The sequence below is a fragment of the Bactrocera tryoni genome, chromosome 4 (genome assembly GCF_016617805.1).
Source record: "Bactrocera tryoni isolate S06 chromosome 4, CSIRO_BtryS06_freeze2, whole genome shotgun sequence".
Lineage (NCBI taxonomy): Eukaryota > Metazoa > Arthropoda > Insecta > Diptera > Tephritidae > Bactrocera > Bactrocera tryoni.
Window position 1 is genome coordinate 20,715,221 of NC_052502.1, and position 15,667 is coordinate 20,730,887.

Consider the following 15,667-nt stretch of genomic DNA (forward strand, 5'->3'; position numbering starts at 1 on the left):
TAGCACTGTGACTATCTATCTCCTTAGCACGGTGAAATTGCATACTCATGTGCGTACTATGCAGATACCCGGTTCGATAAATACTTGGTTTCACTGACCAATGGCACCACTAACAAGAGCCAAAACTATGTCGGGTAGTACATTATCTTAAGCTGATACTGAGTGAGAAAGCTGGTATGTTTGTGAATTTTAGAAATCGCTGGTCCAACCATCACATTTTACTGAGCTGATCGACTTCTTTTTGTTTCCAAGCTTTGAAAAAACCACTCATACTTTCTAGATCTACAGAAAAAGGTATTATTTAAACGGGAAGGCATTTTTTAGAAGTCTAAGCTTGCTTTCAACATAATGGGAAAACTTGTTGAGAAATAAATTGATATATTTTGAAAATTTTTCTTTTTGAGTACTTGTCAGTCCGCCCTCGTATGTATACTCTATTGACCACAATAGCCGGCAAATGGAATATACTTGTGCTTTCTTTTCACTCAGACTGACATGTTTACTATATATTTTTTATTTTTTTGTTTGATGTATTTCTTTACTATTGATTTCATACTTGCGTCATGCCGTAATTGCGTTATTAACAATTTTATTTGACATCAATCAAGGTACATCAATCTTATAATAGAGAGAGCGAGAGATAAAACATTTTAAAAGGTAAAATGTTTTGTAGTTTACAGCTTTTAATATAATATATTATAATGTTCAGAATTCTTTTTCAGGCATGAGTATGTTCTTTTTCGGCTGAAATAAAAAAGGACAATAGATAAATTTTTAAATTTGCAGCTTAAAAGCTTAAAAAGGAATATAGTTCATGACAAGCTTATACTAAATATAAAAGTGTCCTTTTTTTGTTTACTTTTAGCGTTGTCTCCAAACTTTCCTCGATCTTGAAAGATTCTTACTAAAACGTTTCGTATTTTCTGCAATTAAAAACTGTAAATACAACTGGTTTCCTAAAAAAAATTGTTTTCCTCGCTCTTGCTATGAAATGTTCAAAGTTTCCATTTTAATTTCCGCATTGTTGATGAGTGTCGCAGCACTCGGTAATGCAGTGAGTATCGATTGCTTTCAAGTACAGTAGAACCTGTTTAGTCCATTCATACTAAGAGAAAACTTATATTTTTTGTATAGAGAAATATTTCAAGAAAATTCTTTAACATTTTCTCATAACTTTTACCATTTATGCATATCAATTGTTGCACAAAGCAATGAAAATTTTTAACTTTCATAAGTACTTACTTGCCACATTTCAAGTGCTTCACTGTAACTGTTTATACACGTAAATGAGTCGGTCAAACATCCTGTTTAACGTCAGGGGAAAGCTATTTGTATTATTGGAAATGCACTATACTTAGCTGCACAATCACTGTTAAGTATAGGTATATATTGCTGCAGGTATTTTGTAGTTCCAAACACTTGTGGCTTTTCAATTCGCTTTCGATAGTAACAGTGAGCGGTTGAGCCTTTTAGTGTTTGCGGTGAAAGTGTTTTAAATAAAAGAAATCTTAATTAATCTATATTGAGACTAAAACATGGAAATAAATAAAATTATAATTACAAATTTTATAAATCGCTCATATTAAAAAAAAATATAATCCTTATAGATTAAAATAAATTTATGAAAATATATATAAAAAAATTTAAAAAAAGTACTTTTGGATAATTGTTTGTAAATCATCAAAAAAGGAATACAACAATCAAATAAATAAATAGTAAAAGAAGGATAACGAATATGCATAACTAAATATAAAAACTTAATCCGCCAATAGCTCGAATTCATTGGAAAACATTTTGCTGATTGTTTCAAGCCAGTTCTTTGATAAAAATATCTTTCAAGTCAAATTAAATTTACCTAACACGGAAAAGTGATTATTGTTTTGATATCAATAGGATAGTTTGATATATGTTATATCCTATAGTGGTCCGACATCAGCGGTACCGACAAATGAGCAGGTTCTTGAAGGGGAAAGGATATATCAAAATTTCCGGATCAATATTTCAAATATCAGAATATTATTTCGTGAATATATAGACATACGTACATGGCTTAATCGATTCAGCTCCTCACGCTGGTCATTCATATGTACGAGTATACGTTACTGAATCTCGAACGCTTCATTCTACGTGATGCTAAATGTATAAAAATCGTTATAACATTTAAAAAACTTATAAACCTATTTCCGCAACGAATACTTATGAAAACATATGTGTCAATAGAGCCTTTATCTTCTTCTTCTTAATTGGCGTAGACACCGCTTACGCGCTTATAGCCGAGTTAACAACAGCGCGCCAGTCGTTTCTTCTTTTCGCTACGTGGCGCCAATTGGATATTCCAAGCGTAGCCAGGTCCTTCTCCACTTGGTCCTTCCAATGGAGTGGAGGTCTTCCTCTTCCTCTGCTTCCCCGGCGGGTACTGCGTCGAATACTTTCAGACCTGGAGTGTTTTCATCCATCCGGACAACATGACCTAGCCAGCGTAGCCGCTCTCTCTTAATTCGCTGAACTATGTCAATGTCGTCGTATATCTCGTACAGCTCATCGTTCCATCGAATGCGATATTCGCCGTGGCCAATGCGCAAAGGACCATAAGTCTTTCGCAGAACTTTTCTCTCGAAAACTCTCAACGTCGACTCATCAGTTGTTGTCATCGTCCAAGCCTCTGCGCCATATAGCAGGACTTATAGAGTTTGGTTTTTGTTTGTCGAGAGAGGACTTTACTTTTCAATTGCCTACTTAGTCCAAGGTAGCACCTGTTGGCAAGAGTTATCCTGCGTTGGATTTCCAGGTTGTCGCGACTGCAACGACTGTTTGTTTGGAGAAAGCAGAACTAACAGCGCGGGTGTTGAGGCCGATGATATCAATATCATCGGCATACGCCAGCAGCTGTACACTCTTAAAAAAGATTGTACCTGCTCGATTAAGTTCTGCAGCCCGAATTATTTTCTCCAGTAGCAGATTGATGCAGTCGCACGATAGGGAGTCGCCTTGTCTGAAACCTCGTTTGGTATCGAACGGCTCGGGGAGGTCTTTCCAGTTCCTGACGGAGCTTTTGGTGTTGCTCAACGTCAGTTTACACAGCCGTATCAGTTTTGCGGGAATACCAAATTCAGTCATCGTGGCATAAAAGCAGCTCCTTTTCGTGCTTTCAAGTTTTCAAATCGACGAAGAGGTGGTGCGTGTCGATTCTCTTTTCGCGAGTCTTTTCCAAGATTTGGCGCAAAGTGAATATCTGGCCGGTTGTTGATTTGCCAGGTCTAAAGCCACACCGATAAGGTCCAATCAGTTTGTTGACGGTGGGCTTTAATCTTTCACACAATACGCTCGATAGAACCTTATACGCGATGTTGAGGAGGTTTATCCCACAGTAGTTGGCGCAGATTGTGAGGTCTCCCTTTTTGTTGATTGGGCAGAGCACACTTAAATTCCAATCGTTGGGCATGCTTTCGTCCGACCATATTTTACAAAAAAGCTGATGCATGCTTCTTATCAATTCTTCGCCGCCGTGTTTGAATAGCTCGACCGGTATTCCATCGACCCCCGCTGCTTTGTTGTTCTTCAGACAGGTAATTGCTATTCGAACTTCTTCATGGTCGGGCAATGGAACGTCTGCTCCATCGCGATCGATTGGGGAATCGGGTTCGCCTTCTCCTGGTGTTGTGCGTTCACTGCCATTCAGCAGGCTGGAGAAGTATTCTCTCCATAATTTAAGTATGCTCTGGGCATCGGTCACTAGATCACCTTTGGAGGTTCTACAAGAGTATGCTCCGGTCTTGCAGCCTTCTGCAAGCCGCCGCATCTTTTCGTGGAATTTTCGAGCATTACCCCTGTCGGCCAGCTTATCAAGCTCTTCGTACTCACGCATTTCGGCCTCTTTCTTTTTCTGCCTGCAAATGCGTCTCGCTTCCCTCTTCAATTCTCGGTATCTGTCCCATCCCGCACGTGTTGTGGTAGATCGTAGATAGAGCCTTTATATCTTGACTAAAACTGGCTTAAATATACTTATACTTAGATTAACATCTGCGCATCTATGTCCAGATCCCGCTTTTTGCTGCGATTTTCTGAATAATTCCCCAGTTTGCTTCACTCCCCAGAATGACGCTGATTAAATTGTCTGCGTTTATTGGGCCAACCAGGTCTTCTACGGTGGTGCGCTCTCGTTACCAACGCACACATTTAAAAAATGTGTGTTCACCGTCGTCTTCTGTCGCGTCGTTGTATAGGGATGACGGCTCTCAATTTTTCTCATGTTGTGGAGGTACTTTTTGAAGTATCCGTGACTGGATAGTAGCTGGGTTGTGTAAAAATCTACTTCTCCGAATTCACGGCTTGTCCAAATAGTCCAGTTTTTTTATTAGCCTGGCCGTCTATCTGTCACGACTTTCATTCTCCCATCTTTGCTGCCGTGTTATTTATGTATCCTTCTTTATTTGTTCTATTGCGCTCTTATGATTGCGCTCTTATGGGATGACTTCTTTAGCTCCCCCAGTTTTTTCCTTTCTTATGCTAGAAGGTCAATTCTGGCTGCGGTCTGCCCAGACCAGCTCGGTATAATAAGACGCTGATTGTCGTCGACATTATGTGCTTTAGTCGGCTCATTTGAGAGATGATCTTCCCTGCTTTTCCCGCGGCGTACTGAATTTGTAACCAGAAGGTTAATCTAGGGTCCAGCCTTACGCCTAGGTAGTTTACTGCTTTTTAAAAATGAAGGCAAACCTTGTTTTAAGTTTTACATGCTTAATTTTGATCTGGTCATATTAATCGATATAAACGGTATAAAGCCCACCGGAAACTTGCAATTCTTATATTAGGTGTAGGGCGCTAAGGGTAGTATTGACCTGATTTATTACCAGAAAAATATGTTTTTTTGAGTTTTATTAAAATAGCTGACATATTGACCGATATTACATCATTTTAAAGTTAACCGAATGTATAAAAATTCTTTTATTAGGTTCACGAGAACTAGACGAATTATTAACCCGATATTAGAAAATGGAGTCATTTAAATTTCATTAAGATATCTAATATATAGACCGATATATGTATACGATATGAAGTCCAACGGACTAGAAAGATTTATTTCTAATAGGTATATGAAGACTAGGAGAAGTATCGACCCGATTCTAACCACTCATTAATTGGCACAAGATTACATTATTATCAGAATAATATTAATTTAGTTCAAAGATCGATCAATTTTTGTTAAAAGCTCCGCCATATATCTTGTCGTATACATATTCCATATCTGAGATTATCACTACTCGATTTTGACAACTTTTATACTTGCAGTGGACACTGTGCAGAGCTTTATCCCGATATATTAATTCGTATTTAATTTTTATATCCTTAAGCTTAAGGAATCAGATGGATTTTAAAACTGTGTTCTATGTGAAGTATGTATTTAGTGAGATATCGCAGTTTTAGTAGTTTTCTACTTAACCATATAGGTTTTCGATTAACAACATTTTGTGAGCGTGGCAATCGCCCGCCCATTTAAATACTCTTTATATTACTAAAAAATACGTATATTAAGTGTCATCGAGATATCTCAACTTTTACTAAAGTTACCGCTTGCTCCATCTGTGCAACACACCGTCACCTGGAATTCAAATCGTGTTACAAAACCCGTAATTAAAAAAAAAAATGTTACAGTCTATTGCAACATATTGCGAGAGTACAAAATTAAAATCTAGCTAAAATACCTCTTGAAAAATTATATAAAATATGTCAGTACCTCGTAAATACTTAAACTTCTATCAACCTGATGTTAAATTTAACACTTTTGCACTTCATATCAAACTACTATGTTTGTGTATAACAACAAATATAATAACTAAAACCAATTTAAAATTACTCATAACTCAACTACCGAACTGTTTGGCTTGGATTCCTGTATGTAATTCTACAGAAGTATTAGAGACTTTAGGTGAAATCTGTTGTGACTTTGTAAACACTGAATTATTTATAGGAAAATCCACAGACTGCCAGAATAAGTGCGAATCTCATTCAATTTAAATGTAAATTTTTAACTCGCATTCATGTGAAGAGACCGCATTGCATTTCGGAACTACATGGTAAAGTTGTTTTTGTTTTCCATTTATTTTGGTCTACCAAAAGTCTGATTGAGTTTGTAGCACAGTTGTTGTTAGTTTCACCTCACTTAGTATTAAAGCTTAGTAATAAAGCTTAGTTTTTGAAAAGCTTTGCTACGTCTCGCATAAATAAATATTAATAGAAGTAACGGCACTCAGAATTCGTGCTATGAAATGAAAGACTGGGGAAACCTCTTTTATATGAAAAAATGAATTTATTATTTTACTGAAGGTGGTGAAATGCGTATGGCGCCTTTTTAGTATGATTTTTCTTATAATTCAAGATAGACCGCTTTTAAATGATTCAGATATTTTAGAGAACATTCTAAGTAATAATCGAGCTATTTAACTTATTTAGTGTAATTTTAGATTTTTTTTAATCGTTACTAAGGTCATAAAAGCTTAATCAGTTACTGAGAGAACAGTACGTGCATTTCCACTGTCAATATGATCCAATTGCATTTTTTTCTAGTCTTGATACTGCACTTATCAAGTGTTCGTCAACTTTTTAAAGGGTTTCATGACTTTCCTAGGTTAAAAACAGTATTTTTCAAAAACTTTTTTCTCAAATAAATAAATATTATATATTAGAACTTTTTAATATTACAAACAAACATAAAATAGCTCTGCAGTTAGCCTAAAGGCTATTGTATCTGTGTTGTGTTTTAGCCTAATTTCAAACTGCCACATAGTTCAGCTTAAGGCCATGTACTCTCGATAAATATTTTTACTTAAAATTGATAAATGCTCTTGACATTAAAATAACCAAATATCTCCTCCCTAATACTTACTAACTTTTCATTCTGGCTTTCCTTTTTTATGACAGCAAAAAAGAGTGAATTTTCCATTATGAAGCAGTTACTGCATTTCATTATATTACAAATATACCTAAATATGACAGCAAGCAGTACAAAAAGTACATACTTTCGATTAACTGTAAATTCTGCTGCATTTTACTTAGCAAATATTTTCTAAAATTTGCAATAATAAATATTTAGAACATGACATGCCATTTATTATTATTAATATAAAGTGTTTAATGATAGCGACGATTATTATTATCAAAAAATATGAAATAAAATCTATAATGCATAAGGTATTATTGAAATTGTTCAACATTTAATATCCTTTCGGCTTTCCATGGATTTAAATTCAAATATTCCATTAAATATGTGCTTCGCATAGACAATTACTTGGTATATTCAGAGCTAATTATTTATAGCACTTTATAGCAATTAATAGTTAGTTAGCAATATTCATATTATCAAGCGAAAGTTCTGTGGAAAGTGTGTGCGGTGCGAGCTCACAGTCGACCGATTCTTCATGTCGAAATTTTCCGAAATGTGCTTCGAATTGCTTTTGCCTTCTACGTATTCACGGGATCTGATTGCCAGTACCAATTTTCTGTTCTGATATCAGCACCAAATACTCGCTAATATGAAATTTGATGATTTTCCGAGCAAAAGGTGAATCCTGCTACAAAAATATTAATGCAAATGATGAATGATAGTAGGTATAATCATTGCATCATTCTCGGTGGTAGTACTGGTTAATCACTGCCAATTTGCAATAACAACTCGATATTTTCCTTAAAGATAAATTTCGCTTTCTGTAGAGTGTAAGTTTAGTATTACGCTATTTCTTCTATTAGGTACAACTGCCTTGGAATTTAGCGTATTTGAGATTTCACCAACAAGTTTTCGGTTTTGCATGGCCATTGTTGCTGACCTGGATGTTGAGTGTTTCTCTCGATCGAGCTTGACATTTAGTTTTACATCGTCGGCCTTTAGTTTCGATTATTTAGCAGGCTCCGTTGTTTCGTTTTAAGAGAACAGCTGCCTTTTGATCGCAATCCCCTCCTCAATCTCCCCTTCGGGAGCCACGGATCTTTGGAAATGAATTGCGGTCTTTACGTACTACGCGGCTTGCTAAAATTTTCCTTCTGCCCAAGCCTCTTTTTCCTTCGTCCGATTAAACATGCGGCTTGGCCTTCTATAACTTTGACCCCTGCTTTGTAAAAAGCTTTCTTCTTCAATCACTATTTGCTGAGCTTATTTTTTATCACCGGACCAGCACCCTTGGCCTTCCCCAGAGAGCGTTGCAAAACTTCTTCTTCGATTGTGTTATTCTTCCAGGAATTCCGAGGTCCGAGACTTCTGGGAATGTGTCACCTCTGTTGTAAAGCGGGTTTATCTGTGTGAAGCAATAAACAGCAATCGCTGTGAACTGCTTTCTTCACAGCAGAGATATGACTGGCGGCACAGTGAGTTGATTTACTGTGTCCGATGTTTGTAGCACTTCTCTTGCCGACGTTTGGGCCGATAACGCAGCTCGCTTTCTTCTATGGTTTATTTTAATATTGATCTTTAGCAATGACAGAAGTTGATATACATCTTCTTTTACCACTGTCGTATTCTATAGGTTAAATTTATGTATATAAATTCTTAAGGTTTTGCCTGAAATAACATACGGAAGCCTATATAAACGTACATATATAACCGGAAAGAATATAAAAGATCAAATGGAAAACTTGCTAATATACAAGCTTCATTAAAGCATTAATAATCGCGGAGACAAGGCTTCCGGCAAAGAAACACAGCTCAAAAAAAATATAAACACTTGCAAAAATATATATATTTACATACATAAAAACAATACCCTAAAAAATCACAACTTATAGTCCAAAATAAGATCGACCCAGCAGCACAACTATCTATGGATATACTGCAGACACTTTGCTTATCCGAAGGGCTAACAAACAACGGTGGCAACGATAGTGATTTAGATTGTAACTTGGAAAGTTTAGGTATTATTGGCACGACCGCGAGTTTGATTGCAATGTCTGATGCCGGTGCCGATGCGAATTTCACACTTCCGCCAGACAATCTGTTGGATTTCGAATTTGACCCACTCGAGCGTGTGGTATCCGCCATTGTGCCAGCGTTTTTCGGCGTCATCGGTGTTGCAGGCCTACTCGGCAATGTATTGGTCATATTCGGTGAGTACAGAATTTAAGTTTTTGAAAGCTTTGCATACACTTACAATAAGATTTTTCTTGGTTTTTGGTAACAAAATAGCACACGCACTGTAAAATATGAAGTTAAAAAGTCTCACAGGGTGATGAAACTATTTAAAAGTCATTTTGTAGCAAACATCCCACCCGATTCGGGCATGGTTTCACTCACAAAGGGTTTGGTACGAGCTTTGTATGTAGGCAGCACATAATAAATTTTTTAATGGTGGATAATTTTTCAGCTTCTTAACTATAGTTGGGATCAAACACTTGATTATATTTGATAAATTTGACCTAGAGAGACGAAATGTATTTTCACATATTTGAATACAAATCTTTTATATCGCTTACCGAATAAACTCATTTCTAGTCAACACAAGTATGCCAATGTTTAGTTTAATATATATTTGTTAAAGCCTCGGCTGGTATGATCTTCAATGCCTTCAGCGAATTTTATTTTTCGGGATCGGCCATTCGCTATTTTCTCAAGCATATCTCTTACGAACTTTACTCGACGTCAGTTTGGAAAAGATTCAGGTCTTTTGGTATGATTCTAACTTTGAAACACTTCACACCCGAAACATTGACCAATATCTTTCTAATGCCTTCAGGCAAGTTTCAGGCATTGTTCTTTTAATTTTTTCGTTGTAATCGTCATTAACAGAAATGGATGGACGACTGGCATGAGCAAGTTTACGATAACCTTACGACCTTTACTGAATGCTTTGTGCCTCCCAATTATATTTTATTGCAAAAATCGCCACTGCTCGTGCCCTTTAAATGGGTCAGTCCGAGTCAAATTTGATCAATTGAAAAATTCACCATATGAACACCTTCCTGGGCGTCTTTAGATAAGGTTAGAATAGGTTAGTTTGATAGGATAATGAGCCATGCATAGATCTGTTTTGGTCCTTTGCGATACCAGATGGAGTTCAGTTACTAGGTCCATTAGGAGTAGTAATTCTTTGGGATGCCTTCGCTTGACGTGAATTTTAACAGACTCTGTGACCTCACTATCGATACCTCCTCCAGTGCATTATACCGTGAAGGCCCCAGATGCTTGGCAATGTGGAACAAGTGCACAAGAGAAGCTCCATTGTTTCCCTGTTGCCGTGTTATAGACATTTCCTAAAAGTCTTCTCGATCTGTCAGCGCCATTCTGCGCACGTGTGTCGACACCAGACAGAGAACAATTAGTATTTCTACCATGTTCCTACAGTTACTTTTATCGAGTGCCAATAGGAATTTTGTGTACTTCCGTGTTTTTACCCTTTTGCACATGACTTTTGCAGTCTTGCACCCAGGTAGCTCGCTCCATCGGGTTTTGATTTTTTTATCATGCTTTTGTCAAGATCGGTGTATAAACAATGCATGGGTTTCCCAAAGTCGATCATGTTTTCAGGTGTTAGCCGTATACCATTCTGGACAATCTCGTCCACCATCGCATTGCTCGATGCCTTTGTGACATGACACCCAGTATAAGTGAAGTTGCTTGCTTCTGGTAACACTTTCTATTGCTGCCCTGCTTCTTAAGAAATTTCTGGCCGATATGCGATAATATTGCTGCTTGGCTGTCTACGTAGATATGGACTCTGGAATTCCCTGCAGCTGCATTAGAGGCCAGCTCCGCGGCTTTCGCAATAGCAAAGACCTCAGCATGAAATATACTACCGGCAACTTAAAAGGCTGTCTTATGTCTAACTCTGGATAATATATCACCGCACCAACTCCATTGTCCATGTTCGAGCCATCCGTATAATGTTTAGAGTGTTGCGCGCAGCTAACATACCTTTAGGCCAACCATCATTTTCTATGCTTAATTTGAACCTTCTCTTCAAGTTGAAAAGTGGGATCATGTAGTCGGTGTTTGCCCAACCGCCATTACGAACCGAGCTATGCCCAAATCTTCTATATATAAATTCTCTTGCAGTCAGTAGTCGTCCATCGATGACGCTGCGCAGTTTTCTGTGAAGAGGTTTATAGGTGGCAGGTTTAGTACCAGTTCAAGAACCGCCGTGGGAGTTGTTTTTAAAGCTCCTGTTATGCACAGCTCATCGTCTTTAAGTCATTTCTGTATTCAATAGCGCAATTGCCATTCCAAACTTCAGTTCGTCTCTTTTTACTGTCTTAAAAGTAATTATTTTCTTGACCGGAAATGAATTTTCCTCCCGCCTTGTCTTTACTTTGTTGTCAGTCATTTTTCCCACAAACGGAAATGCGCAGTTTTATCTTAGAATTATTGTTTTTGTTGGAGTGCCATTGTTTAGAACGGATGTGGTTTTAATTTCGCCTTCAGTATTCTCCTTTGTCTTTATTAAAGTTCTTATTTCGAAGAATTTTTGTACACAGAAAACTATTTACTCTATATATGTATTCTTCGTTGCTCATGTACAGTTGTTGTTGCTAATCAACAAATGCGCTCCACTACCAACCTGCTCATCATCAATCTCGCCGTCTCCGATATTCTGTTTGTCGTCTTTTGTGTCCCCTTCACCGCTGCGGATTATGTGCTGCCCACCTGGCCATTTGGAAATCTATGGTGTAAGTTCGTGCAGTATATGATTGTGGTCACCTGTCATTGCAGCGTCTACACGCTGGTCTTGATGTCATTCGATCGCTTTTTGGCTGTCGTTCACCCGGTGACGAGTATGTCATTGCGCACCGAACGCAATGCAATGCTGTAAGTATGTAGAGTGTAACGGTACAAACGTATGTGGGAAGAAAGCTATGTTTATATGTATATAGGGTTGCCATAAGAAAAAAAAAATATTAAAATATTTATATTTTGAATAAAAATCTAAAATAAACGAAATTCTTGTTTTTAGTTATATTAACCGATATTTTTCCAATTTCTTTTAACTAAAATTTTTATCATTTGCTTAATTTGTATACAAATGGCAACCCTGTTACTTCTCTTCCAAATGCACAATCATATTCGCTTCTCATATTAACTGTAATTCCAGCGCCATCTTCTGTGCTTGGATACTCATCCTCTCCTCAGCCATACCAGTGGCTTTGGCACATTCAGTCCGTCTTTACTATTTCAAAGGACGTAGTTACACAGCTTGTGTTTTCTCCACCGAGGAGGAGGGTTGGAGTCTAATCGGATTCCAGGTAATTATTTCTCCCAGGAATTGCTGAATTATTCAGCAAAGGCATTTTTGTTAAGTATACCGACATTAGCTACATTACTTACCTGTGTGTAAATTTAATTTAAAGATCTGCACTCGGAAGTGCTGAAATTCAGCGCTTTGTTGGTATTATTTATTTCCCAGAATGCGCAATTTTTCCATTTGTTTCTGTTCTCATTGTAGATATCTTTCTTCATGTCTTCATACGTGGCGCCCTTGACATTGATATCCTTCCTATATATGGGTATGCTGGCCAGGCTTTGGAGAGCCGCGCCGGGTTGTAAACCATCCGAAGAGTCCAGGTAAGCAATTTTAGAAAATTAGTCGAGAAAAGATTAAAAATTGACAAAAGGAGGAGAATTTGCAAAAACGTGAATTTTTCCATAAATTTTAGTTTTACAGAAAGATCTTCCGAGATCTATTTAAAATTTTTATCGACACTTTTTTTCGAAAAAAAAATTCTATAACCCCCTTTTAGGGCAGATTTGAAGTACAGTTGCGTTGAGAATTTGAAAATCTACTTATTCAATATCTTCTTCTTATAGGAAAGGTAAACGACGTGTAACGCGCATGGTTGTTGTTGTGGTCTTGGCATTCGCTATATGTTGGTTGCCAATACATGTAAGTAAAAATGTTAAATCAAAAAAAAAAAAAAATATTAATATCGCAATAATTTTAATTGAATTTTAAACCTCAAAACAAACATGAAAACATTTCAATTTAAACAAAGTTCCTTTCATACTCTCTGCCCTCCCTAGCTCATACTCGTCATGAAAGCTTTGACTTGGTATCCCGGCACACATGCTTCAGTCATTGTGCAAATTATCTCACATGTCTTGGCATACACGAACTCCTGCATCAACCCGATTTTGTATGCCTTCCTCTCCGACAATTTCCGGAAGGCCTTTAGGAAGGTAAGTTACTTATTCATTTTAAATTTCATTATTATTTCATTATGAAATAATTAAAAATTTTAATGCACAAGTTCTCTGGATTCCAGGTCGTCGGCTGTGGCAATCAACCGCTCTTCCCTATGTCACATCAAGCCACAAAAACAACACGCACCACCGGCAATGTCACATCAAATGCGGAGATGCTGTAAGCCACATAAAAACGTCGTTTCTTCTAATGCAATATCATTAAAAATGTAAAATATTTGAGCAAACATTATTACCATTAAATTACATCACAATTTAATTAGAAGGAGTGTGGGTGTTTTGTTTGGTCGGGCTTTGAAGAAGTGATGCTTAGTTAAATAATGTTTTGGTTGTCACTTAAAACTTTCTTTATTTTCTTCCTCCTTTGGCGCGAAGGCATAGCACAAAGTAGCGACGAAATAATTTCATAAGTGTACATCTGTCAGCATTCAAGTAAAAGAGTATTATAATATAAGAGTATTTGATTATATTGAATTTGTATGCATGTTAAGTATTTAAAACCATTTTATCGTGGCATATTAAATCAACTCTTTGCTCGTATTCGTAATTAAAAGTGTGAAAAAATTCCTTCTTTAAGTTTCTTTTGGAAAGTTATAAAATCTCCTATTTTTGTTTTTTTTTATAAGTATTTATTCAGAGAATTAAGATGACTTTTTTAGCACCGTATTATAAAGTGTTTTGTTGTCATGACGATTATGTACAGTACATCTATGCTAAATTTCACGTCAAAACATTCATTAATATTTGAGATAAGCCTCGTTTTGTGAGGCTCTAAAAGTGAATTCGTCGATTTTTACTATGTCTGAATTTATTGAACAAAGAAGTGCGATAATGCACCATCTCATACTGTATTGGTTATTCGTGATCATTTCGCCACATTTTCAACTAATGTTGTGCCGCAACCACCGTATTCGCTTGATTTGCCTTCGAGAAACTGCTGGCTATTCAGAAAATTCACATGACCACTCCGAGGACATCGGAGGATATAAAAGCTGAATTGAAGAAGGCTCTGATGGCGATCACGACGGTCCAAGTGCTATGATGACTGGAAAATTCGTTGCAGCGAGAGTGGATTACTTTGAAACAAAATTCACCGTTCAATTTGATCACAGTAGTACATCCTTTCTGTCGTTATGGCGACACACATATGAGCACTGGTATAGAAGACAATTAGTACGAAACCTTAAACCTTTGAAATCTACAACTTATCGTATTTAAAGCAGGATAAAACTAGAAGATAAACTGGGTGATTCCTAAGGTTGCTTTATCTTTAATACAACTATAAAAAAATACGCTTTAAAAAATACATTTAGAGTGCAAAACTATCGGGTTTGCTCACAACAAAGACACAAATTTGCAACAGATTTTAAACTCGAAACCTGTTTCAAAATGATTTTAAAAGTTATAGCTTCTTTTAACATTTATTAACATTCCATGCATTTAGCTGAAGTACACTTTTTTCCTCAAAATTTTTGCAAATATGTATACCACTGCGTATACGTAACTTAAGGAGATTGTTGTAATTTGTGAAAAAATAAGGTAAGCATCATATACGTTAGTGTGTAGATAAGTTAATAGAAATATAAATATGTAGATATGTGAGAATATAGATCGTATCCGGATTTTTCCAGTTGAGCTGCTGTCCTTGATGTAACTAATTCGACTTTATAAAGAAATCAAATTTACTTATAATTAAACAAAATTATTAATAATACAAAAAAAAATAAACTATCATATTTTAAGAAAAAACTAATATAACTAAAACAAATCATGTAGTAAAATTTCTTGCAAATAGAAATTTCAGAAAATAGCTAAGTGACAGATAACCTTTACTACACAAAACACTTTGCACAAGGTTTGACATACTTTACATCACATTCTTTATAAATTTATTTGGAATTCTATGCCATTCCCGCTATGCCCGCTGCCAAATCTCCGTCAGATTGCTTGGGGTTGATCGATATTGTCCGAACCTTCATTTGACAATTGACCACAAACTCTCTGGGAGATCAGAATTTTGGGTTGGGCATTGCAATAGTAAAAAATTTTGTTCGGCAAGCAATTATTTTAAGATTTTGGATGTATATAGATGTTGGCGATATAGTCACCAATGTCGCGGATACCTCTTTTGTCATTCAATTTACTTCTATAAATGCAATTTTTGGTGTTAAGTGCTTATTAATTTTCATGCGAAGTACGTTTGCATCCATCTAAGTTTTGTTTAGGCCTCTGTCTTGTACTTTTGGGATAAAAGCCATTTCTCAACGCTTATGACCATTAATTGGCTTATTTTAAGCTCTCTAGATAGTAGTTGTGTGGAAGACTTGCTCGTATTGGAGCATTAAAATTCCTAATTAAATTATAATTTTTTGGCTTTCAGATGTCTTTAATGCATAATATAATACATATAATAAAATATATACTATTGATATTCGAAATTGAACGAAATTCACTATATACCGACTCATTGATCATTAGATAAGCTAAAATAAA

General features: G+C 36.3%; 1 protein-coding gene across 5 annotated transcripts; it reads left to right on the forward strand.

Annotated features, from left to right (window-relative positions):
* The first annotated feature begins 1,661 nt into the window (after nt 1-1,661).
* On the forward strand, nt 1,662-13,442 carry LOC120776008 (allatostatin-A receptor). 5 transcript variants are annotated; one of them, XM_040106443.1, is made up of 8 exons: nt 1,662-2,139; nt 8,773-9,090; nt 11,500-11,785; nt 12,069-12,219; nt 12,420-12,538; nt 12,782-12,857; nt 12,995-13,150; nt 13,222-13,442. In XM_040106443.1, the coding sequence occupies exons 1-8, from the start codon at nt 2,085-2,087 to the stop codon at nt 13,336-13,338; spliced, it is 1,278 nt and encodes a 425-aa protein (XP_039962377.1). In that variant the 5' UTR covers nt 1,662-2,084; the 3' UTR covers nt 13,339-13,442. The 5 variants fall into 5 exon arrangements, with proteins under 5 accessions (XP_039962377.1, XP_039962378.1, XP_039962381.1 ...); XM_040106444.1 differs by having other exon boundaries at nt 13,237-13,338; XM_040106447.1 differs by having other exon boundaries at nt 1,662-1,868; nt 8,542-9,090; nt 13,222-13,338.
* The last annotated feature ends 2,225 nt before the right edge of the window (nt 13,443-15,667 follow it).

Bases quoted from the DNA above. Each gene is read 5' to 3' on its own strand.
- LOC120776008 (XM_040106443.1), top strand. From the start codon at position 2,085: ATGTACGAGTATACGTTACTGAATCTCGAACGCTTCATTCTACGTGAT. The intron at 12,220-12,419 runs GTAATTATTTCT...TTCTCATTGTAG, and splicing joins GGAGTCTAATCGGATTCCAG to ATATCTTTCTTCATGTCTTC. The intron at 12,858-12,994 runs GTAAGTAAAAAT...TGCCCTCCCTAG, and splicing joins TATGTTGGTTGCCAATACAT to CTCATACTCGTCATGAAAGC.